Genomic DNA, 26,691 nt, shown 5'->3' with positions numbered 1-26,691 from the left:
CTTCCTTTTAGCTTTCTGCACGCCATCTGTCCTGTGTCTGCGAGGGTAATTCCAGCTTACTATATATCCACATTTATAAAGGCTTTCCATATATTAACATATCACCTTCCTGGTTCATACAACGGCTGTCTCGTTACACATCTGGTGGTCAACAGATGGCCAGAAAATACATCTTGTACTTCTACTTTGTTCCGACGATGGTTGTTGACAAGTAAACTATTTCTTCAATCATCAAAACTTGACGTTGTTAAGACGGACACACACACACACGCACGTGCACACACACACACACACACACACACACACACACACACACACACACACACACACACACACACACACACACACACACACACACACACACACACACACACACACACACACACACAAACACACACACACACACACACACACACACACACACGCTCCCCTCCTGCTGTTCCTTAAAACTGCCAGCCATCAATGTTGTCCTGATCCATATGAGCACAGGGTATACGCATTCTTCACCAGGCTAACATGGAGAGAGCTGCACGTGCACACATTGGGGACCGCTGCGGTTGGACTGAGGAAGGCACAAACCTCATGCGGCAGATGAAGGAGCGCCGGGAACCCATGCACATCCTCATGGACGACTGCTGCCCCTCCTTCTTCACCGTGCCTGTCTTCAGGTCCAGGATCCTTCCTGCACGACACAAAACACATGGTGCATCAGCATGCTACGCACACAACACACATGGTACAAACACAACAACACACATGGTGCCTCAGCCTGGTACACAGACAACAACACACGTGGTGCATCAGCATGGAACGCACACAACACACATGGTAGACACACAACAACACACATGGTGCCTCAGCCTGGTAGACACACACACAACAACACACGTGGTACAAACACAACAACACACATGGTACCTCAGCATGGTAAACACACACAACAGCACACATGGTACAAACACAACAACACGAATGGTACATCAGCATGGTAAGGCCTAAAAAAAAAAAAAGTGGTTCCTGTTGGTTGTCAGTTGAGGTCATGGGTAGGTAGGGAATTTATTTTATTTTTTTATTTTATTTTTTCCAGCGGCAGCGAATGATAGGTAGGTTGTTTTCATTTAAAAACGAGAAAATTTGCTCATCCTTGTACAGAATAAAGAGGTGCTGTACCAAAACGTAATTATAGTTTGCATCAAAAAAAAAAAACTTTTTTCTTTTAAAGCTCATAAAATAATTTGGGTCACACATAAATTGACAGGGTCGGTCGGAAACCGGAACCAAACAAAAACATTTTTTAGGCCTAAACACACACAACAACACACATGGTACAAACACAACAACCCACATGGCACATCAGCATGGTATACACACACAACAACACACATGGTACAAACACAACAACACCCATGGTACATCAGCATGGTAAACACACACAACAAGACACATGGTACAAACACAACAACACACATGGTGCCTCAGCCTGGTACACACACACAACAATACACATGCTGCCTCAGCCTGGTACACACGTGGTACATCAGCCTGGTACACACACACACTACACACATGGTAGGGTTAGGGCTAACCGAATAGACGGACACAGATACGGGTGAACTCTGAGTCCACCCATCCAGACAATTATGTTTTTGTATGTTTCTTTTTATTGCGGGAGTGAATCGCCCTTGAAGCAGCACAAGGAGCGGAGAAGAGTGAATCAAAGTCAAACCCACGGCCTAATTCAACTGGGAGTCCGCGACTCAGGTCACCTCATCGAGACAAGAGTCCTTCGCTGGGGAGAAAAAGTGTTTTTCTGTTCTGCGTTGTGTCTGGGCCTCGCCCCTCTCTGTGGAGCTCCACGGAGCGATTTGCTCAACAAGTGTTCTTTCCCTCAGACGAGTTGTGCAGAGGGGGTCAAACCGACCCCCTGCTGTGATCGTGAACCAAGCACTAAATCACCCTCCCAAAGTGAAGTATTAAAATGGTGCCGGGCTCAAATTGAGATTCATCCTTGATAAAAAAAAAAAGTAGAAATTCTGAGGAATCGCTAGACAAACAGCCAAGGGAAAATACAGCTGTCGGCAAACCCCCCTTCCCCACCGCATTCTCCCCTCCCTGAGGGAGAGCAGTGTGTTCACGCCGGAGCGGCCCGGCCTGGGGGGGGGGGGGCTACTGGGCCAGACTGATGGGAGACCCTAGAACATAGCCACGGGCTCAAAACAACAGAAACGGAGAGAAACACACGCGTGTAGGGTGGAATATAATGCATAACATGCATAGACACAGACACACGTAATGCATTCGACCGGGACATAATGCATTACATGCATAGACACACACACACACACACACACACACACACACACACACACACACACACACACACACACACACACACACACACACACACACACACACACACACACACACACACACACACACACACACACACACACGTAATGCGTTAGGCCAGGACATAATGCATTACACGCATAGACACACAAAGAAGCACACTGATAGACACACACACTAGACAAGGGCAGGGATAGACAAAAGACGAAAACAAGCCGGGGGAGACGCAAACCTTCCAACACTAAGATTAAGGTCGCAGACAGCACTATTGACACAGACACCGAGTGTATGAATTCCCAGAGTGAGCGCACGTCATCTCATTCCGTCCTGCCCGTCCAGACAATGAAAACGATCAGTAGCTATGGCAGCCAGTTGACTGGAAATTGCGCTCAGCTTGCCTGAAGTATTCATAGGCGAGATCCTTTGCCGGTCATTAAAAGGGAATAGGTTGGGAAGCCGCCGACAATGTGTGGATTGCTTTGGCTCCGTATTGGGATTGTACTGCGCAGCCGCTCGAAAGCAGAGCTGGAATGATGTTTGCACGCTGAACATTAACTTTTTATATTTTAACCATGGGCTCGACGACTAATTCGACGTGACAGCGTTACGTTTGATCGACCACCTGTTGTGTCGTTATTCGGGCGCGATCATCCGTGCAGACCTCAGGGCTTGCGTGAGACCGTTGGGAGAATATTATGAGCTAGGGCTTCCACGCGTCTCGCTGTCCTGCAGTGTTACGACTGCGATGCACTGCACGCGTCTCTCGTTATCATGATCAGTCCTGCTTTCCTCACCATCCACCGCCCTCTGATGCTTTCCAGATGGAACAATGGCAGTCCTAGCCTCCAAGGTGGAGGTGGGTTGATCATGCACGTACGCACACACACGCACACGCATACACACACACACTTCCAGAAATGCGTGAAGGCAGGATATGGTGGAAGGGGGGCCGGGGTCGGGGCATAGAAAATACAAACAGACCCAGTTACTTCTTTACAGTTGATTGCAATTAAGAACCACGGCAGGCAGGCAGGCAGGCACGTGCACGCGCACGCACACACACACACACACACACACACACACACAAGCACACACACACACACACACACACACACACACACAAACACACACAAGCACGTGGGATAACAAAAGCAAAGTGACCCAAAGTGACCTCAGCCTGCTGGGATTGTGTGACCTCGTGTTTAGAGTTTGACATGGGGCATATGGTGGAAATTGCCAGGTGACATGTCAGATTGCAGATGAGAAGGGTATGGTTTGATGTGGCTCTGGACATTCCTTTCGATGTTGGCCTTCTACACACGCACACACACACACGCATGAACAACAAGTCTGTTTACAATAAGACTGACTAGGGAGGCACGTGGCTGCCTCTGAGCAAGGCAGTTGACCTAATGTAGCGCACCCCATGTACAGTACAGCAGGGTGCAGCGGGCTGGTGTGTGTCAGCGCTCTCAACGGATCAACTTCTTCCATCATCACGTCACCGGACAAAAATCTTCAAAACACTCCCGGCACAAAAGTCACGGGCAAATTCCTCCCCTTGATCTTTCCCCCGGTGCGCCGGTTGGACGCGGGACCCTGTCACGTCCAAGGAGCGTGTGCGTCGGAGAAAGAGATTCACCCGAATTAACCACCGACCCAAACCGCAGCACCGCAGATCGTCACACTAGCCAGAACGCAGGCGGGCTGAGCATGGGGGGGAAACAAGGGGATCATAATTGGAGCCAGAGCGAGAGGACGTTGAAGAGGAAGACAACAGTGGGCGAGCGAGGCAGCTGCTGCAGCTGGCACTGTGCGGAGGGACGTGAGCGAAGAGGATGCCCCCCCCCCCCCCCTTCATGGTGCAGGAGAGGTTCCCTTTGGACTCCGTCTGCAGGGTTAAGGGGTTCCGGTTCGGGCTTCAAGGCTCCGTGACCAGCCTTTCCGGGACACTTGGTTGTTGGTGGAAATTTCCCAGAGTCATCAAGCATCACCCTTTGGCTCGTACCTCACACGCATGCACTACCGAGTAGGTTATTTCTGTTGAAACAAATAAACGACGATAGCACATAACGCTAGGTATGCTAACAAAGTATGCGTAAGCCAAACAAAGATGTCGGGAAAAAAAGGACGTCATGAAAGAAAACAACAAGCTAATAATCAGGCGTAAGGAGGCGAAAACAAGTAGACCAAAAGAACATTGGAAATAGAGCTGGCGGCCATAACTAATTCAATCGAGGCTTTGGATAAACAGGACGTTTCCCCACAGCACTTCACCCCGGCCTGGCCGGCCCCGAGTCCCGGCCAAGCTGTTCTGCTCAAGGAAGTATTTATGGAGAAAGCAGAGTACTGTACCAGGAACGGCCATCAGATCCACCTCTGACCCGCCAACCATTTATTTATCCTTCTACTCCCTTCCTCCTCTGCATTCCAACGTCCACCTGATCTCCCTTCTCCCCCTCGATATCCCACTGAGCGCATTCGTCCCGTCACAATCTGCTTGTCTCGGCGTGCCATTTATCCCTCTGCACACTGGGTTTCTGATGGAGGCGACGCGCAAACTGAAATGGTTTCCTGCCCCTTCGATTAACCACTAACTAATCCACTTCTTTTTATTTTGGGAACCCTTCAACCTCTAAAATCATGATTGAAACTATGGGCTCAGAATGGCCAACGCAGGATGTCGCAGCGGCTGACTGCGGCGCCGATGGCATTTACATGCATTTATGAACGCGACACCGTTATCAAAAGCCACTTAACCAGGGGGGGTTGAACCATCAAAAGCATAGAGTCGGAAATTGGAACGGCTACAACACATAAGTGCTTCGGCAAAGTTCCTGCATTTTGTTGAACAAGAATCGGGGCATAGATAGGGCGAGGAGAGGAAGGGCAAGGAAAGCAGTGTTTTAGATTAAGAGTGAATCAGGTCCAATACGTCAGTGCCGCTCTTTCTGACAGTGATTAGGCGCCCACACGCAGAAGTGTGGGGGATGGGGGGGGGGGGGGGGGGGAGAGATAACATGGCAGTACGATGAGAAGGGGGGGCTGGGACTGGGAATACACAAGACGCTCAGGCTGGGCGACCCGAGGCATCGCTATGGACGTGGGGGTCTTGAAGCGGTCGGGACGGGTGGGCTCCGCGCTCACGCTGCCTCCGTCGATTACAAGCTAAGTCGATGGAGGCGCGGGGGAAGAAGCTCACCTCAGCCAGGAACCCCAGTGGCGTTCAGGCAAACAGAGCCAGAGTATGCTACCAAACCCACCCCCCTCCCCGATCCACCTCCGTCGACATATTTCAAATGATTAAGGCGTCCAGGCGTGAACATTGTGTGTTTGCGCTGCGGGGGTAAATATGCGCGCGTATCCCTTGCATGCCGGGTTTCAGACACGGCTTTAAAAAAACGGGAACATTGTTCCAGCGGCCGCAGGACACCCCCTGGATCGTTGACGCCGAGTAGGAAATCAGTCAATCAACCCCTCCGAGTGTGAAGTGGCCGAGATCCCCTCGAGCCAAGGAGCGCAGGTATAGGGTGAACTTCTTTGTTTGGGTGGAAGGTTCGGCAGCAATGCAGATCGCCCTCGAGGGGAGGCGGGGGGGGGAAAGGGCAGCTGAGCTGTACGGCAACGCTCTCTGTTCCCTTAGCTTCACACAATGCCACGGACCCCAGGCATAACGACCATGAGGACCAGGGTCCCGGATACACGGGGCTCCAAATGCGCTTCGTTCCAGAGGGGTACCCAGGCTAGCTCTGCGGTGAGGTGGGGACGGGGAGTTCAGCCGATCCGTCTCTGGGCCGGCAAGAAGGGGCCAACAGAGGTGGTTCGTTCCTGCATCTTCTAAAGATGCCCTAAATGCTCCTCCCAATCGCGGGTTCATGAGAAGAGGACCACAAGGACCAGACCTGGTTAGGATGCGTTATGTCACACTTGGTGGTTGGTTCCGGTTTACCCCTTGGGGGCGGATCCCCCCCGAAGACGGATCCGCCCACACCGCTCTACTTAACAGTTTCAACAGCGACCTGATATGGATTAGGCAGAATTATAAATTATTTTTAATGACTGAAGAGAGGCTTCATTATATTATAAGCTACCGGAGCATGCATCGAATTTGTTGCTAATGTAATGATATCTTTCTCATTAGGATTTTCCATCCAAACGAATTATCACCTCTTTTTTTCCCGGAAACAAAATAGGCTGGAGCGGCATGTTCCACTAATGACGCAACGGTTTGGTGAGACGTCAGCTTTTTCCTGGTTACCGGGCAGAATAGCAGCAGGACGCTACAGCAACAACAACAACGCCCGCTGTGGCTGTTGACATGAGTGCAGCTCTGATGTCTGCCCGGTTACTTCCGTGAGTCATCACCGGCATGACATTTACTGCATCGCCGGGGCAATGCCTCATGGTAACTGCGGTCTCTCGCCGTCGTTTGCTATAAACACATTTTTGGTCCCTGACGATTTCCACTTCGTTGTTCCTTTTCCTACCTTGGCAGCGACTGAACTAGTGAATCAAAGCGGGACAGGTCAACTAGAATGGTTAGTCACCGTAAGATAGAATATCAAATGAAAACACATTCTTACGCGTGGTTGAATAGGTATCCAAAGACAGACAACATCTAACAGTCGTCTCGACTTTCCTGTGGACGACCTCACAAGGCTAACTTATCAGGCCCCTCTGCTCTTCAGTTCGGAAAGTTAATATGCAACAAGCTGATATCACTGCCAATGGTTAGTTGAAGCCAAACACAGCCTTCCTGTACAAAGCATTGCAATGATTACAACAACCACAGCCTCCGAGTGCATTCCACCAGCACACGCCGGTGCATCCCCATCCAGCATTTTGCCAACAATTATTTTTAGATCACGATGGTGAAAAACAATAATCTTCAATGCAGAAGGCTGCCGCCAGTTCACCCGGACATGTGGACACCTTCTGCGCAGCCTTATGCAACATTGACTGCCATAGAAATTAAATCCACTGCAATGTGGCAGGACACCATTATGGAAATGTTTTAGAAATGCATGGCTCTCACAGCATCAAATGTCAGGAAATGAGTTCAATTCTGTGGGTCGGGAAAAAATATGACCACATATGACCACTCAAACGTCGTTAAACCACATATTTTGTCGCATTGCTTTAATATTTAAAGGCTTTCTGCCTCAAGAGAAATTACTTACTTTACCTCCCCTTAACAATTTTTGGCAATGCAACTAAGTTTCTTTCCTCTCTGTGTTGGCTGTGTAATACTGAGGAAGTGGAGCGGCCCAGACGCACGCCGCATTGAAATAAATCTCATGCTGTTCAAAGCTCAGACCGCCTGGCTCAATCGCGGCCCTGCATGGCTGTGGGGCCCAGACGTCTACTTTCCATTGTGGAGCGGGAGGGGGGAATAAAACACAACTTCATGATTTAGATCAATACGAACTCAAGAAGCCCGAGACACAAACCGAAGCAGAGGGGACTTCACTTTGGCTGTACTTACATGAAAGCACGCGCACTAATTCAACCCGACAGGCTGTGAGTTGACTTAAATAACCCCAGTATCCCCTTTTTCAAGTTAATGAAACAGAGAAAACAGGAAGAATTCCGGCTTGTACATTCGGTTTAGTTTTAACAGGGTTAGGCCTTAGTCTAAGAGGCGTACATACCACCGCCCAGCGCCGTAAGATGAGATCCAAGGGGTTTATTCAGAGGACAAAACAGAACGTTTTTTATTGTGACTGGGACCTTAACCCACGGAAAAGAGCAACAACCGGGCAATGACAAAACAGCTACATCTTTTTTTTTATCCGTTGTGGTTAAGGTCTGCCGCTCCGACGTAAGCAGCGGACAGCTGGAGAAAACACCAAGTGCCACGCACACCAAAATTCACCCTGCTATGCATCAACACACACACACACACACACACACACACACACACACACACACACACACACACACACACACACACACACACACACACACACACACACACACACACACACACACACACCAAGGCGGTGCTTGGAAGACATACGGCTTTCATTCCATTGCTTTCCTCACAAAGAAATTTCACGACGGGACGTGGACCTTCATATCATGTTTGTGTCTGCATCTACTTAAGTGTGCAGTTGTGCGTCTGTCTCGGTGCCCGTGCGTCCCTCTGCGTGGTTTTATCTCTCCTCCGCAGCGGCACTTGGAGGAGATAACAACCTCTTGTTGCTTATCAAAGCCTTCTGGGTAATAAAGCGAGCCCTGTCGGCACGGGGGATTTCAGTGAGCCGATTGGCTGGCGAAGAAACTGAGGCTGACACATGGACAGATGCCTCACCTGGATGGAACCTCTGGGCACCAAGGAAATAATGGGAGGGGGGAGAGAGAATATAACTAGACAATGGCGCCATCTCGTGGTCACACGAAGTACTACGCGTACTTGTACCGATAATATCAGGCACTTCAGATTGTGCGAGCCTCTAAGATTGCTTTCAGTAGCAGGCAACCAGAAGGAGGAAACCGTTTCAGTTCACGTCTCGGCTGTGTGATATGCTGTCTGAAACCTTCTCATTTTTTTTCTGAATCATTCTTATTTGACTGTGGACATGAACTCTTCTTAAAAGCATTGTCTGCATTGTAATGAGTGCAGTACGAGGTACATGGTACGAGGTGAATACTAAATACATGAATCCAAGTATATTGTTCTGATTACAAGGTAACAGGTACACAACATGGTGCTGAACCGATGGTACTACATGGCTCTGGATACCTAGTAGGAGGTACATGGCTCTGAATATATGGTAATTGGTACATGGAAATGAATACATGGCACTATGTACAAACTTCTGAATACTTGGTAATATATATGCAGGTACATAGTCCTGGAAACACGGTACAAAATGCCTGGTACTGAATACTTGGAACAACGTACATGGTACTGAATACTTGGTATAATACGCTGGTACATAGTACTAGAAACACGGTAAGAAACACAGTACAGCATGGTACCAGGCAAACAGGACCAGTGACTAAACAGGACTGTATGGTACCGGACCAGTGACTACACAGGACTGTATGGTACCGGACCAGTGACTACACAGGACTGTATGGTACCGAACCAGTGACTACACAGGACTGTATGGTACCGGACCAGTGACTACACAGGACTGTATTGTATTGGACCAGTGACTACACAGGACTGTATGGTACCGGACCAGTGACTACACAGGACTGTATGTTACCGGACCAGTGACTACACAGGACTGTATGGTACCGAACCAGTGACTACACAGGACTGTATGGTACCGGACCAGTGGCTACACAGTACTGTATGGTACCGGACCAGTGACTACACAGGACTGTATGGTACCGGACCAGTGACTACCCAGGACTGTATGGTACCAGACCAGTGACTACACAGTACTGTATGGTACCGGACCAGTGACTACACAGGACTGTATGGTACCGGACCAGTGACTACACAGGACTGTATGGTACCGGACCAGTCTGTATGGTACCAGACCAGTGACTACACAGGACTGTATGGTACCGGACCAGTGACGACACAGTGACTAGTAGACACACTAGTTTCGACTGCGGCTACCTGTCATGGAGTTCTCGGAGGTGCTAAGCTGCTCCCGGAGCTTGTCCACGTCATCGGGGTGCACCTGCTCGTACAGGGTGCTGCCGAACCACTCCGCCTGCGGGTGGTTCAGCACCGGCGTCACAGAGTCCGACACGTAGATCACGCGGCCCGTCTCCGCGGCAACCACGAACAGGAAGCCGTCCGCCGCCTCCAAGATCAGGTGCTTCAGCTCCTACGCCACACACAGTGCACGCACGCACGCGCACAAACACACACACGAAAAAGACGTAGAGGAGTGAGTGACGTGTTCATACATCGTCTGGATGAGGTCGGCCCAGGATTACAGGGGTTTGCTTCTGCTTGGTTTTTAAAAACTTTTAGAATACGTTCAGTGTCTGAACGGACCTTCGCACCTTAGCATTAGCATTAGCATCGGCGTTTCGGTTTGTTCATAACAACCGAGGATGTAACATACAGCTCAGAAAGGTTGACGTCCTCCCGGGCGACCACTGCAGATATTTCTTCAAAAGCCCAAAGCCCCAGGGGAACCCAACTGCTAAGTGCTCTCGGTAATGGGTAGTCATAAAACACAGCAACCCCCCCCCCCATCGACCTTACATCCCCTCTGCTACACGAAACACCACCACACTGGCTTCGGACGGTTGCCCTTCAGCACGATGCGGTCGTTCAGAACGACACGGTCGTTCAGAACGTCCGTGTCGTTCTGAACGTCCGCGTCGTTCAGGACGACGAGGCCGTTCTGAACGACCGCGCCGTTCAGGACGCCGCGGTCAGTGCGGGTGTGGGGCTGCCTGTGGGTCACCTGCTCGGTGAGGAAGGAGGGCTTGTAGGCGCCGTCGGTGGAGGTGTTGCCCGTGCCCCTCATGGACTTCATGTGGGACACGGCCATGCGCAGGATGGTGAGCTTGTCGGGCTTGCGGGCCAGGGCACTGCAGGTGGGCACCATGTCCGACAGCTCCGTGATGTACTGGGTCATCTTGTTGCGCCGGCGCCGTTCGATCTCACTGTGGTTCTCTCTGAAACAGGGAGGGCGTGTTAGAGCACCGGGGTCGGACCGGGATGGGGGTGAGGGTGGCGGTGGCTCGGGGTGACACATGGGGTGCACATACACAACATAGACTTTCTACAGGTATGGTACTGCCAATGGTCTGACACCCTATTTCCTACCAAGGACTATCACGGATGCAAGCATGCAATAGCATTTTTATACAAGGTCCAAGGGTATGCAGACATAGAACAGTCTAGATAGAATAGGAGAAGTCTCTTGGTCATACCTCTAAGGCTTGGTACCCATTTTATTTGGCTTGGGTTTAATTTGCTCAAAATGTAGTAGAAAAGGCATTTAAAAAGCAAAAAGGTATAATCCAGATAAACATTAATTGACCAAATATAGCATTGTAGTGTATAAATTAAAAACTGTAGCCTACGTTTGATAGGATTTGCTCCGGCAGCTAAGGGCAGAAACATTATTTGATTCAATTAATGTTGTACTTGCGTGGTGTGCTTTTGATACAGCGTGTTATTAAAAAATGCAATTCAAGAGCACCTCTTAATGAAAGCCTGCACTAAACAGTGGTTAAAAACTAAAAGGTGGCCTTAGTGATTGTTGGGGTTTTGTCTTTAAGCTTGTTAACATTACTGTGTGCATTGTGGAAAAACTGGAGAATGACAGGATGAGAGTATATTAACCATCCTGGTAATCCTGTTTCTCAAATGTCCTTCATCGGGGAAAGACATTTTCATACATATGACTTTTTATGGCGGAACATAAGGTTTAGTTTTTGCCATTGACAGCCGTGAATTGGAAAAGAAAACCTTGTGGGGTGGGTATCTTGACAGGACACGCACGGTGTGCTTCCCGTTTATGAAAACACATCAAACTTTATACATAATATCTAGTCTAAATGTATACAACTTAACAAATGCACATCAAAGTTAGGTTTTTTCAGTTCATTGCTGTGATTCGTGAATTAAGGCTTGAACTAGAAGCGAACCTTTCAGTCGAGGTAACAAAATTAAGGAGAAAATCCTTAAAACCATTCAGATTTAGATAACAACTTTTGGACACAAACAAAAAAGAAAATCACACATCAAAACAGTTATCCTCTTCGCTCTGGGTCGACAGTCGTCAAGGGTTAGTGCTTGTCTTGCAGTGGCAGCGTGTGCGTGTGTGTCTGTGTGTGTGTCTATCTGTGTGTGTGTGTGTGCGTGTGTTAGAGGAGGGGCGTGCTGAAGGTGGTGGTGTCGGCCTGTTGGAGCTTAGTGCTGACGCTGTCCCTGAGCCGGGGGCAGGACCACTGCCGGCCCCCCCATGCGGGCTAGGCCTACCTGGCATATCTCTCCTTATCACCACCACCAGGAACCTGCTCATCATCATACCTGCGCAGAGAGAGAGAGAGAGGGAAGAGAGAAACACATCTGTAACCAAGCGACACACGCTGCGGGGCGTACGCACAACATGGGGCTGAGGTCCGGCACCCGTGGCTTACCCACCTCGCCTCGCCACGGGTCCCGACGCAACCGCGGCTCAGTGGACGACGCTCGAGGCCGTTTAAACCTTCTGACGGCTACATGCAGCAGCAGCAGCAGCCGCCGCCTCGGCATGGCTAGTGCCAGGGGAGCAGTGAGACAAAGTAACGGGCGCATGGGGGTGTCCCCTCCTCGGTAATGGATGAGCTCAAATAAAACAGGCACGCTGGACAAATAAAAGAAATAAGGTCGATAAAAAAAAGGCATTCCGTGCGATGAGTGCGCTGGGTAAATTAAAATAACGGCAGCTCTGCTCTAGAGGGAGATGAACGCCATTACCAAAGTTGTGTAAGCACACTCCTGTGGCATGTCAGATCTCATGGCCCTAGTGTGTGTGTGTGTGTGTGTGTGTGTGTGTGTGTGTGTGTGTGTGTGTGTGTGTGTGTGTGTGTGTGTGTGTGTGTGTGTGTGTGTGTGTGTGTGTGTGTGTGTGTGTGTGTGTGTGCGTGCGTGCGTCTGTCTGTCTGTCTGTTTTTCCTTTCCAGTGTGATAGAGGGAGGGACCACAAAGTTCTCCACAATTCAACGGTAAACCAGTAGTCAATCCAATTGCTATTGCATATAACGATTGCACAATTGCATCTGCATTTGTTTAACTTGCAAGATAACGTGACAACATAGCGATAATGTGGTTTAACTACAACCACCACCAAACAACCACTATGCAGTTCGACTACTCTATTGTCAGCGGAGTGGGTTGCTACACTTCCTGATATCCCCAGCAGAGGTCAGTGTCTCCCCTCCACGCTGCACCCCTTTCGACAGAACAAGGGTGATTGTGTATTGGCTTTGAACATAATGGGGCATACAACTACAAGAGAGATTACAAGGAGTGAAACAAGTGGGGATCAACAGAGTGTGAGAAGATGGCCGCAATGGAACGCTTCTTCTCACACAATAGTGCACAGAGTGAAAAGAAAGGACCCAGTGATACAGTGACCCAAACACTTGACATAAGGCAAACCAAGCACTTGATGTACATTTGTTTGTTCATTTGATGCCCCGCCCGGGGATCAGTTAAGTTATGATGTTATCTTTTCCTATCTTATCTTAAAAGAGCAAAAGGCAAAAATGGACTGCATCCTTTTTTATGATGGACCGAACCACCGTGGACCAATTAAAGGGGGGTCATTCACACGACAAATAAAAACTCAGCTGCTCAATGAAGCAGCTGCTGTTGTAAAGAGGAATTCAACAGGGCTGCATAAAAGAGTTATGATCACTGTTGAATATTTCAATGATTATTTCATATCAATCAATTTATCTATGAAATGCTATTCATAGTCGCAAATGTCATTGCAAGTTAAGAGTCCAAAAGGATTTCTTAAATGTCCTCGCTTATTCTGACAAGCAGCCAATAATTGCGCAACTATTCTTTCTATAATAACCCATGTTTGTTATTTGAACATGATAAATAGCTTCAACCATTAACCGATATACGTTTCTGTCTATTGACTAATCGTTGCAGCCCTGAAATGAATGACTAATAAGTGACAAGTAAAAACACATCTTATACAGAACAGCATATGTGACAAATAAAAAAATATCTTATAGAGAGCAGCCTCCACGTCGTCTTCCTCACCTTGAAAATTTGCTAGGGCCCTCTCCATCCTCTTCGTCAAAGTCCATTCTGAGAAGCAAGCAGAGAGCAACACGTCATGACTCAGAAGCAGAACCGGTGTCTTTGATGAGGGGGAGCAGCTCATTAAGACTATGAGTGAGCACCGACGGGGTGTGTTCACACCTCAGCTTAGACAAAGAACAGGCAAATACCAAAGAGGAACACCTACTACAACTGTCACCCACAGCCGCCCGCATGTTTTCACACAACCCCCAGCACAACCCCCGAGCCACTGCGTATTATTATTTGCCTCTCTCCCCGGCAATCTGCCCGGATCACTGTTCCTCCCGCCGCAATCACCCCGCCCGTACCCCAAGATAGATGTACCCCTGCATCAAATCAGTACATGCCCCCCCTCACCTCCCACCAAACCCTCACAGACACCGGCGAAGGCTTTAGAATGTGACATCTGCGCCGCGCCGCTTAGCCGCTGCATCTCGGTGACGGGCGGAATGCCCGTCGCCGGGAGCTGACACATCCAATTTAGGGGCCCCGAGTGTGAGCCAGCTGGGGCCGGAGGGCGGCGAAATGACTCTAATATCACTGCCGCGGCGCTGGCCTTTATTTATTTATTTGCGGTGGTTATTAATGGGGGGGGGGGGGGGGACATGATGTGTGGAGATGCGCGGAGAAGAGCCACATTCGGAATCTGTAATCCTTGTTTTAATCGGGACTGAGCGTGCGCTGTGTGGCGCCTTCTTGCGCATGCTGACGACGCGCCACGGTGTAAGCGAGGCGGTGTCCCATTAATGCATACGGCGGACAGTCTCAGGCCATGGATCTTCTGCTGGCGCTCGGGTCGCAGGTCGTCCCCATTATAATTGATTTGCGTCGCCGCAGACGACTATGAATAAATGATGCCGGCGAAGACCTCCGGTGAGCGATTGCGTGCTTAAGGACCATTAAAACTGAGGGACGTTTCCCGCAGCGCTACGGTGAACTGAACTACGGTGAAGAGCGCCGGGGGGGGACCCCCCGCAGGAGACCCTCAGCTACGGTGGGCCACACCGCCAGATAAACCGAGCCCTCCAGAACCAATCCGGGCGCGGTAGCCATGACAACGACTTCATCCCCTCATCCCTTAGCCTTTCCTCCGGCAGAGGAAACATATATACAATACTGTCCTAGGTGTGTGTGTGCGTGCGTGTGTGCACGCGTTCATGCGTGGGTGTGTATGCGTGCGTCTTCAGCATGCGTGTGCGCGCGCACGCACAAGGGCGCGATTCCAGCATGTGTCCCCGTTCCCTTGAAGCCTGGCGCTCGACAGAAGCGTTGACGAAACGACGTAGCCAAACGCAACAAATATCCCAGATTGCATAAAGCCCTTCAAGAGCGGGTCGTGACAAAAGAATGACTCAACGCTTCCCCGTGTGAGGCGAGGAGCGCGTCCACGCAGCTAAACAGGCCGACAGAGTGCTGAACGCGGCCGTATATCGCTCCCTGTTCTCCCATCTGCCAGGGCGCAGGGCTAATTATTCGGATATTCATAAGATGATATCTGTAGTGATGCAAGCAGACACAGAGTGTTGGGAGACGGTGCGGTCTTATTGCGGTGGGGATGGAGCCCGGGTGAACTGTGCACACCGCAAACGAGACACACAACGCACGTAATATCACACTGCCATTATCTCTCGTTATAAAACTCAGGCTTTCGATGGGCCTTTGGGGCATTTCTCGAGATGTTTTGCGGTTTGTGGTGTTGACTTGTTCTGTGAATTACAAAATAAAAGCAATTATTTAGCAAAATACCTACATAGCCACTTTTATTGATTGAATACATTCAACTTCCAAATTTTTGTAATCTTTTTTTTTTTTTTTTCGTATTGAACACTTGCTGCATTGTCTGAGGTTTTCCCCCTTGATGGAACCCCTGGCCCTTACCATCTCCCAGCTGGGAGACCCCACCAAGCTCGCCAGCCTGGCCTGGGGCCGCAGGGTGGGGCTCATAGCGGGGTACCAGGAGCTGTCAGTATGAACGAGCACCGAGGAAACGGGACTGGGGTTTCATCATACCGAGACATAGATCACACACACGGCTCAACAGTGGGGAGCAAGGCAAGCAGTGTCCCTGTGTGTGTGTGTGTGTGTGTGTGTGTGTGTGTGTGTGTGTGTGTGTGTGTGTGTGTGTGTGTGTGTGTGTGTGTGTGTGTGTGTCATCAATCTATGTTCGCATAAGACATGCTCGTACCATGGGGCTAGGTCTCGCAGAGACTCTATAGTCTACAGTAGCAATGGGGGCTCGATGGCCTTTTCCCATACTACTCTGTAATAGTACTTTAGTAGAGTAGTAAGTACACAAGTTATTATAGTTGTTATATTCACTGCATACTTTGATTATTCCCAGACAAACATGGAAGTCAATCTCGGACAAAAAAGTTTGCCAATGCTGTGGCTGAACTTCTGGGGGGCGGAGCTACAGCGCCTGGGCAGGGTTTCTTGATTGGTTACTCTTGGTATTCTACCAAGATCAAGGTTTCAGGGGACGATAACAAATGTATTCCAAAAGTGGCCGGTCTGCAACAGAGGACTGATTTTAAACCTTTGGAGAGACTCTGGGGTATCTGGACCGGATGTTATAGGTTGTCTTGTTGTTGATGGTACATATCCCTGCAGCCACGTCTCCTAGAACCTGTCACCTCGACACATAAGCCTGGGCCACGACTCTGTGTCTGTGTTCAAGTGCAAACATAAAGGTTCAGTTTACTGAAGTGTGCACTGAGGGGAATGACTGCCAAAAAGGATGGAAAACCTTCGATCGTAAATGTGACGTGGTTCGCTTCGATCAAGGATGTTTGATATGTTAAACCGCAATTGCAACGGTATCGGTTGTCTGACATTTAATAATGTTTGCTTAGCAATTTGTTATTCGGCTTAGCTTAGTATCGCACTGTATTTTGTACAGTCTACACGCAAGATTAGTCTGCTTGGAGAACAGCACAAAGGCATACAGACAGGGAGGGCTGTGTCTGTGCATTGGGGCATCAACTAATAAACCTATCATTGTGTTTACATATAAAACGAAAGAACAAATCTGAATAGCTGCCAACATTGAATATAAATACATCATTGAGTCATTACTACAGCGTACTACAGTGTGTTACTCATAGTTCAAATAATGACTCATAACCCAAACAGATACAGTGACAGTTGTAGGTACTGCTTTCGATAAAAAGCGATCGCTAAATGGCTCTATGTGTTTGTGTGTGCTGGCTAGCAAGCTAGCGAGCTAGCACGCTACACTCTAATGCAATACTCACCCTCCTGATCTCCGCTTGCCGCCGCGGCCTGGCACGGCCCCGCTCATCCTCACCTGGCCCGCGCCCACTGCCCCGGGCATCGCAACGGACCCTGGCAACTCACTGCCCATCTCTGGAAGGGGGAACAACAACAACCACAGCGTCAGCATCACGAGGACTACTGCACCGTGGCCGGCTGTGTAGCCGCACTGTTAGCATAATAATCCATTTTGGTTTCCCAACCAAAAGGCGCAGAGGACAAAAGTGTGAAACTTGTTACTACGTTAGATTATGTTATTAATGAACTATTATTTAAAACTGTTTTCTTAATGTAGATACATACATTAAGAATATATACATTAAGATATATTTCTAAATTGAAGCCTATATACAAGATGTACAAGCCAATACCAGACGGATAATATGCAGGCCCAAACCACACGGATACACAGGCCTAAATCATACAGCTACACAGGCCTACAGAGCACAGATATACAGGCTTAAACGTCAGAGATAGACAGGCTAAATCACGGATATACATGCCTTAATATAAAGGCCTAAGCACAGATATACAGGGCCTTAATCAGCATATACACAGGCCTAAAGAGCAAAGATATGTAACAGGCTTAAACCACACAGATAAACAGGCCTAAACCGCACAGAAAAAAAAAAAAAAAGCCTTAAAGCGCAGACATACAGGCATAAGAACAGACGTGCAGCCCTAAAGAACACAGGTCCATATACAACAGCCCGAGGTGCAGGCTGGCAGAAGCACCGTCGCAGCTGGATTAAACATCGGCTTAATGATTGGAGAAAGCGGTCATTAGCAGGAGGCTGAACTGTAGTGCGTGCCAAATGAACCTCCATCTTTTTCGCTCCCCTTTGAGTCACTGTTTCTTTATCTCCCCGGCCCGTTGCTAGCGGCCTCTCTCTCTCCCTCTTACACAAATTCCCTTCCATTTGTCCCTGCTGTCTCTGTGAACTATTCATTTATTCACTCACTCACTCAGGCAGATGCAATGGATAGGCCAAACAAACCCTCTGGTGTGGCACACTACTCCCCGTAGCACGGTTAATATTTGATACAGTGTGCATTCCCACAGCTACACCTTACCACCCTACAGGACGCGCGCGCGCACGCACGCACGCACGCACGCACGCACACACACACACACACACACACACACACACACACACACACACACACACACACACACACACACACACACACACACACACACACACACACACACACACACACAGGGTTGAACTGAATGTTAAATGTCGGCAGGTGGAGCGTAAATAGCTTTGTTGTTGTGTTATTTTGTTTCGAATAACATTTCTCCCTTTTTTGGGGTTTTAGTTCCAGTGTTCATATGCGGAAAGGTCCACGGCGGATGACATCATTACAGTATACAAATATGACATGTAAGCTGTAGTCTTGTTACAAACTAACCATCACCGAATACTTTATGTAAAATCTGTGTTCTTAGAAAATGTATTCTGCTTGCACTTAAACAACAACTACGACTAGGAACTACCCAGCCTACCGAATGCTACAAAGATGAGGGTGACATATCGACGAACTTAACGACTGGGACAGGCACTTCCGCAGCACCTAGCCTAGCTCCCAAAGACAACTTTCTGTCCCGGTCGATGGACGATGCACTCATGCCCAAGCCATCGTGGTATAGGAATAGGAACCTCACCCTTTATGGAGCACTGGTGTCTCCCGCTCCCCCCGCAACGCTGTATCTCTGGGTAAAGCCTAGCTTCTCGACGGACCGGCAGCCAGTGCACCAGTTGAACAGTGCGTGCTCGCTGAGGGTTGTATCGTACGCCTGGCTTTTGCTCCTCCAACTGAATTATTCCGCCTCCTCACTGGGTCCTCCTCTGTACCAGACTTCACTTTTTCCTTTTCTAATTCCCTTTTCCAACCGTCACTGTTAAAAGAGGTAAATAGCCATAGGACACTGCAGTCAACACTTCTATTAGAGGCTCCAAATAAAAAAGGGGTTCTCAGATAGAACAAATTACACTCAGAAAGAACTTACAACAACCCCATATTATCAATTCCCTGTAGCTAAAGATGAGCCACACAGAGTGAATGACTCACCACGACTCAACACAATTCTGTGTTGTGTAGTTTGATGTGAAGGTAGTGAACCCTAAGGGTTCAATACACTTATTCCGAGTACACTTGCTCGAACCAGACTTTCTGTATGCACCCTTAGGCTTCAATAAACAAATACAGAGTACACTTGCTGCAACCAGACTTGCTCTGTGTTTCAGCGACGTGCTCATACAGATTCCCATAAAACAATTAAACACAGGCACATCTAGGGTGTTAACCTTTCCATAGAGGTTGGATGCCTCTTGAGAAGAGGCATTCACGATGACAACTGTTACTCTTTAAAACTAGAACTGCTACGATTAGGGTCACGATACACCCAGTTTTACAAGAAGACAGGAACCCCATAACATTGACATAGTGCCGCCGCAAAATATGAAAAGGAGTACTCTGAATGCTAATACCATCAATGCTAATAATTATTTCTGTGCTTGGTTGCCAACACAACCCTCCTCTAGCCTGGAGCCCTTCCTAGGATCTCGTTCAGATGCTTAAAGAGCAATCGTATCCCAGCAGGCTTGAACTACGCCCTAATCCCGCAAAGACACCACTCTCTCCCACCACTACACTGGCTCCTACATCGTGCGAGCGCCTGCCATCGCACTGGACCTGAACGCCCACGTGAGTGAGGAGAGGCGGTGGGGCTGATCCCAGATCAGCTCTGGCTAGCTCTGTCCTCTGGGTGGCTAACAGGGAGGCCAGCAGCTTGACTTAATGCTACGAGCTAATGACCTAATGGTGTCAGTGTCGGAGCGAGGAGCAATGTGTGGGGCTGGGCATGCTCGGGACTGGAGCAGGCTCTCTCGATCTGCCACACACACACACACACACACACACACAGACACATAAACACACACACAAAATCACACAGACACACACACACACTCTTGGCAATAAGTCTGCTGTGGCGTTCCTTGAAATGTCCATCGCTGTAAAAGATGACAAAAGTACAATTTAAATCGCGCCGTCTAACTAACTAGACTAGTATTAATGGCAGGCAGACGGCCAAGGCGTGGGCAGCTTTGTGGTTGTCGTCTCATTTTGCCATTCCGATTATCTGGCAGGAGGGAGACATTTCCATGCAATGATTGTTCTCCTGATGTCTCGGGAGTCACAGTGCTATTAACGCTGAAATTCTTTATTTATTTCCACTTCATTTGCATAGCTAATGAGGTGATAGAGTAGAGGAAAAGGTTGACCTGTTTTCCAACGAGGTCCCCAGGCCCTGTGAGTGTCCTCTACACACCAGAATAATTAGTGGTCTACCGTTTGGAAATTTGACTTTCAACATCCTTTCTTCATTCGCTCTGCTTGCTTATACATTGATATGCGAGTGAGTGGGCATTCTCTTTTACCACAGTGTGAATGTAATGGTGCATATGAATGAGTGCATCCTATTTTGATTCATAATAAAGCATGCAATAGCTGGTGAACAACACATTTGTTAACCAACAACACACGACAATCCAAAAATCGGAATCCACTGTTGGCCATTGAAGCTTGTTACACATAAGACATTACAATTAGGTATATAGTGACTCAGTGTTCTTCTGCAGAAACACTAAAAGACAACAATACCATTACAAGTAGGTTAGGTCAAAAATAACATGCAGTATACAAGAGTTTGTTTAGCGTAATATCAGCCTGATTCTTAACATTGATGCACTGTAATCTGTAATCGGTTAGAAAAAAAAAACGAGCTATTGCTCTTTACACACACAATAACCCTCTTCAATGGGTGACAACCCCGCTGGAGCCCCGCAGCAGTCAGACACCCATAGTGGGCTCCAGGCTCACTGAGATCTCCCCCCCAGGCTAAACCCCAAACCAATCAACAGGCAAAGAGGGACCCTGCCAGGCAGTGGGGTTTAAACCATGACGGTAAACACTGATAACAGGCAGCAAGCATAACATCCGATGTATCGCACGGGCAATGATTATGCGTGGAAATCCCTTTGTACCACGGGTGGACTGGTTCGACTGAATCAAAGCGCGGAGGAGAAAGCACTTTCCCGGAACCGACTAGACGACCACGGAGCAGACGCGGAAGACACGAGAAATACTGATCATAGGAAATACTCAGCGACGGCTGTCAAAGCCGGCGAGACATTTTTTAGCCCATGTACGTTTGTCATTTCGACGCCATCCCCCGGGTTGCGGGGATAAAGACTAGCGGTGTTGTGCGGGGGCCAGTGGGGGAAGGGGATGCTGTGTGCGGCGGCTCGCCTGCAGGCTTCGGCGGCCTGGCGCGGCTCTACTTCTCGTCTCGTTAATTCGTTGTAAAAACAATATGCGTTTTCCTTTCTTATCATCACCCGAACTTCCCGTTTAGCGTTGTTGTTTTTTTTAAACAAACTAGGGTTGCTACTTACCCGACGGGTTGACCGCAGCGGGAGTTGCCATGTTGCCTCGGTAGAAAAACACAACGCAGCAGCGATGAAATGACGCACAATACGGCTGCTGGAGAGCGCCGGGAGAGACTATCTGGAGCAGCAGCGGGGGTCGGCACACAAGCTCCCGTCCTCGCTCCTTCGCTTCCACGTGTAGAAATAATCCCACACGATCCACAAACAATTGAATAGATATGTTCAGGAAAGAAACCAGTGAGCGTGTTTCATAAATGTCGTTCTCTAGATGCGTTAAAAAAAAATGCAGGCTTTCTGAATGGTAGCACCGCGAGAGTTTAGGCTACTTGAATTAATTAAAGTTGAACAGTCTCTAACTGACTGTGGAGGCAACTCCCAGTGTACACTCAGGTTACCTATATGATGCGGCCTAGGATAGAGGAATGTAATCATAAAACTTACCTGAAAAATAAGACACTGATTAATAATTGATCATAGAATTTCGGGTTAATAGACGTATAATTATTGTGTATAACTGTTAATTATAAATTATGAATGTCCGTCTAGTTTTTCAGGTAAGGGTTATGAATAGACCACACAGTCCAATTTCTTGGGCTTAACATATTCTAATAATTATAATGCTCAAAGCAACACCATGTGCCTCAAATTTAATTTCTCATATCTTAGACAAATAGCCAGCACGGAATTATGTGTGCTTAAATCCTTTCAATACAGTCAGGCAAATTGAAAGCTGGAGGATATCTTTAATGATAGCATGTTTCTAATAATAGGCCTAGTCTCATAAAACAATGTATTGTTACAAGGTTTTGGTTATTTGTGTCACTTATTTAGTCTAAACTAACATAACTGATTGCTCCTTGGTCTTATGTTTTACTATTCTTGAGCAAAAGTTGGCTGCACACCCATTCAAACACTCCCAATCAATTACAAGCAAACACATGCAAACACGTGTGTGCAACAAGTGGCATAAGCACACACACACAAGCACAAACACATATATATACACAGAGACACATACAACCACATTAAGACACATTCAAACGTATAAACCCACTTAAAGCAGCACCTGATCTGAGTACTTTAAAACCACTCCAGTCTGCTGGTGATAGACACGTATGCACAGGGCCGACGGACTGCGGGGACAAAGGGGACAGTTGTGGGGGGGCCCAAGGCAGAGGGGGGGCCCATGAAAAAAAAAAAAAAAAAAATTACTTATCGGCCACGTCTCCCCCCCCCCCGTCAACAATCGTCCCATACCCCCCCTCCCCCCCCCCCCCCCCCCCCCCCCCCCGTCAGCAATCGCTCCATACCCCCCCCCCCCGTCAACAACTTAGCGCAGGGGGGCCCATTAGTACCTATAGTATAGGGGCCCAGGATTTGGTGCTACGGCCCTGCGTATGCAAACTGTGTACTACATGCTAAACAGTGGCCTCATTTGGCCTTAAATGCAGTTATCACAGGGCAGTGAAAGAAGAGGACACTTTGGGTCGGTCGAAGAAAAACGCAGCCATGCCTCCTCTCCCATGTACGTAGACTTTGATGGGCTTCTCCTTGCACACATCGCCACACACATACACACACAGATCATAAAGATGACATATAGACACATTTTGATGATTTTGAGGGATGGTAGTGAGTGTGTGTTCGTTTGTGTGTCGGTGTGTGGGGGGGGGGGGATCTCGGCTCCCTTTTCTGTTTCTGTTTGCAGGGCTCAGAAGGCAGAACAGAGCAGGGGTATGCAGCAGCAGCAGCAGCTAGCTTTCTTTCTCTCTCTATATATTTCTCTCTCACTCCGCCCCTTCTGTTCCATCGCTTCCCCCGCCATTCGTCCACCGTTCTTTACTTACTTTCCAATTCAATTTCAGTTTCTTCCTCTGTTCTACTTCCCTGCCTTTACTTCCAGTCTTCCCCCTCCCTCCCTTAATCGCTCCCCCCTCCCTCCCCCCTGCTCCATCTATTTCTCTCTGTATCTCTCTCTCTCTCTCTCTCTCTCTGTCTCTCTCTCTCTCTCTCTCTGTATCTCTCTCTCTCTCTCTCTCTCTCTCTCTCTCTCTCTCTCTCTCTCTCTCTCTCTCTCTCTCTCTCTCTCTCTCTCTCTCTTTCTCTGCCTGCTTCCCTCTCCGCGGTGTCTGTGCATGCAGGGAGCTGGTCCTCCTCACCTTATAGCAGCAGCACGGGATGTGAGGAGAGCAGGTAAGGCATTCTCTCTCTCTCTCTCTCTCTCTCTCTCTCTCTCTCTCTCTCTCTCTCTCTCTCTCTCTCTCTCTCTCTCTCTCTCTCTCTCTCTCTCTCTCTCTCTCTCTCTCTCTCTCTCTCTCTCTCTCTGTCTCCCTCTCTCTCTCTTAATCATACCCATTAGCGTTAGGTTATGAATGAATGGGCTGGGGAATCTTCTGAATCTTCTGTCATGTTTGCAATGCAGCGTGTGTGTGTGTGTGTGTGTGTGTGTGTGTGTGTGTGTGTGTGTGTGTGTGTGTGTGCTTGTCGTAAACACAGCTCTAATGCTGGGTGGGGTGAGCCTTCGATTAGAGTGAGGGAGTTAGGATTCATCTGCGTTTGTGTGTGTGGGTGGGTGTGTGTTGGTTTGTGTGTGCATGCATTTTCACATTGTTGTGCTTGGTATTGGGTAAAGATTTTGTGTCTTCCAGTTATTGGATAGGAACGCATACAATTGTACATTGTCTTTGTAAGATATACAGCATCTCTTTTAACTTTACTCGAGCACAGGTGGCTATCGCGTTTCTTTTGGCATTTGCTCATTTGATTGATTCTTCAGTTCTCGTCCCCTTCTCTTCTTATGATATATTCTCTTATTTTCTCCTCTCTTCTTCCTCCCCTTTCATCTTATTTTCTTCTTCCTCTTCTCTTTGGTCTCTTCAGCCATTCCTTTTCTCTTCCATGTCTCTTGTTCTTTACACAGTACCATTAAATGGTATCAGGGGTGTTTTGCTAATTGTCTTTTAAAATTAAATGTTTTAAAGGTTTGACATCTATTTTAGAAGTCATAATTCTCCCTAACATCCCGAAAGGAATCGATAAAGTGCTCTGATACATAAATAATCAGGTATCCTTGGCTGGCCTGTAATATAAACCAATAATTTAACTTGGCCCAAGTTCAAAAATATATTTTCATTGATGGGCATACAAGATGGAGATTCAAACGGAGACCAGTTCGGTATATAATAATCCAAACGGAGCATCAGAACATACGTCCCAGTGCAGTAGAAGCTGCTGTCTGCAAGTTTATCTCTAAATTCAGCTACACAGTTTATACCATCTTCATTTCCACTATGCAAACTGGCCTTAACTTTACTAGATAGTATAGTAAATACCAAGTCAGAGAACAGTTCAAAAACGCCTGTTTTAAAGTACAAGGAGGAACAGTTGATAGGACCTTTACATAATACTCTTTCTGCCAAAAGTATTGTGATTGCTCAGCTCAGTATATCTCCTCGCCACAGTGAACACAGACACTGTAAAAACATGCACTCTCTGCTGTGCAGTAGATGTATCGTGGCATATATGGGTGGAGGGACGTGGTGGGGAAGAGATAGAGCTGGTCACAGGGTTCCTGAGTCTTATCAATGCAGAGACCGCACTCCTGTTTCCCTCATTAATTGTGCATTTAAGGGTCTCATAAATTAAGGTATTAGGCTGGGGGAAGAGATTGAGCTTAATTCTAGGAGCAATAATTAATCTTTATCAGCAAACACTCCATATTTGATATGAATTTAAGTTTGCGCGTGCATAATGGAAGGAATAGAGCACATTCTGTCCGTCTGGGCAATAGCTGTGTAAAAATGAAATAAAAAATAAAATTATATAAATGAACTAAATGTGTACAATTATGCCATAATAAAACAAAAACAATGGCTCGGCCTTCCAGGAGTTTATTCGATGTCCCACAGCTTCCTGGTAGCTAATGACTGGGTAGACCATTGCCACACATACTGGGTAATTGGTAAATTAGTAAATTATCTCCAGTCAATTATCGACTATCAAATCCAAAAAATATTGTACATGGTGGTATCTCTGTTGCTTCATCACATTGTGTTGTTATTGGTGGATTCTGAGCCAATCACAGCGGTGTGTAGACATTGTTTAGAATTGGAAAACAGATGTTGGGACCCTGTCTCCAAAGACTCTATTGTAAGATTTTGAAATGTGTGCGTGCATGCATGGGACTGTGTGTGTGTGTGTGAGTGTGTGTGTGTGTGTGTGTGTGTGTGTCTGTGTGTGTGTGTGTGTGTGTGTGTGTGTGTGTGTGTGTGTGTGTCTGTGTGTGTGTGTGTGTGTGTGTGTGTGTGTGTGTTTGAGTGTTTGTGTGTGTGTGTGTGTGTGTGTGTGTGTGTGTGTGCGTGTGTGTGTGTGTGTGTGTGTGTGTGTGTGTGTGTGTGTGTGTACGTACATGTGTGAACATATATGCTTGTGTGTGTGTGTGTGTGTGTGTGTGTGTGTGTGTGTGTGTGTGTGTGCGTGTGCGTGTGCGTGTGCGTGTGCGTGTGTGTGTGTGTGTGTGTGTGCGTGTGTGTGTGTGCATGGATGTATGTGTGTATGTGTTTAGGTGTGTGCGTGTTCTTGAATGTCCCTACTGGGCCGTGTTGGACTGTCCAGTATGTCGGTTTGGTGAGCAAATCTGTTGAGACACTACAGCGCTATTGGGAGTCCAGCACCATGTTTCTTAGTTCCTCCCACGATTCCATTCTGGGCTCTATAACAGCCTGGCCCCCGTCCCAAAGTCCGCAGATAGAAGACGGTGGGATGAGACAGGAACTGGTGCCTGCATCTATCTGCACTAATGTTCGCAAATAGTGGCTGAGCATGGTCCATGTAGCGGGTGAGAGGAGATGATGAAGATGTGAACAAAACCACATTCGT

The 26,691-nt window shown here is 48.0% G+C and overlaps 1 protein-coding gene across 6 annotated transcripts in view; it reads right to left on the bottom strand.

Annotated features, from left to right (window-relative positions):
- The window catches only part of arnt2 (aryl-hydrocarbon receptor nuclear translocator 2), a 56,227-nt gene extending 34,122 nt beyond the window's left edge, over positions 1-22,105 (bottom strand). The window contains exons 1-8 of one of the 6 annotated variants that reach the window (XM_030377168.1): positions 21,820-22,105; positions 17,338-17,449; positions 14,042-14,089; positions 12,260-12,310; positions 11,359-11,382; positions 10,734-10,947; positions 9,929-10,142; positions 580-682 (exon numbers count right to left, since the gene is read on the bottom strand). In XM_030377168.1, the coding sequence (XP_030233028.1) occupies positions 580-682; positions 9,929-10,142; positions 10,734-10,947; positions 11,359-11,382; positions 12,260-12,310; positions 14,042-14,089; positions 17,338-17,449; positions 21,820-21,850 (797 nt within the window). In that variant the 5' untranslated portion in view covers positions 21,851-22,105. Of the gene's footprint in view, positions 1-579; positions 683-9,928; positions 10,143-10,733; positions 10,948-11,358; positions 11,383-12,259; positions 12,311-14,041; positions 14,090-17,337; positions 17,450-19,025; positions 19,141-21,819 lie in introns of those variants that run through there. The other 5 variants (XM_030377171.1, XM_030377169.1, XM_030377172.1 and 2 more) reach the window with 5 other exon arrangements.
- Between the last annotated feature and the right edge of the window lie 4,586 nt (positions 22,106-26,691).

Source organism: Gadus morhua, chromosome 14 (assembly GCF_902167405.1).
Source record: "Gadus morhua chromosome 14, gadMor3.0, whole genome shotgun sequence".
Classification (NCBI taxonomy): domain Eukaryota; kingdom Metazoa; phylum Chordata; class Actinopteri; order Gadiformes; family Gadidae; genus Gadus; species Gadus morhua.
The sequence above is the reverse complement of the archived record's forward strand: the minus strand, read 5'-3'. Positions and strand labels throughout refer to the sequence as shown.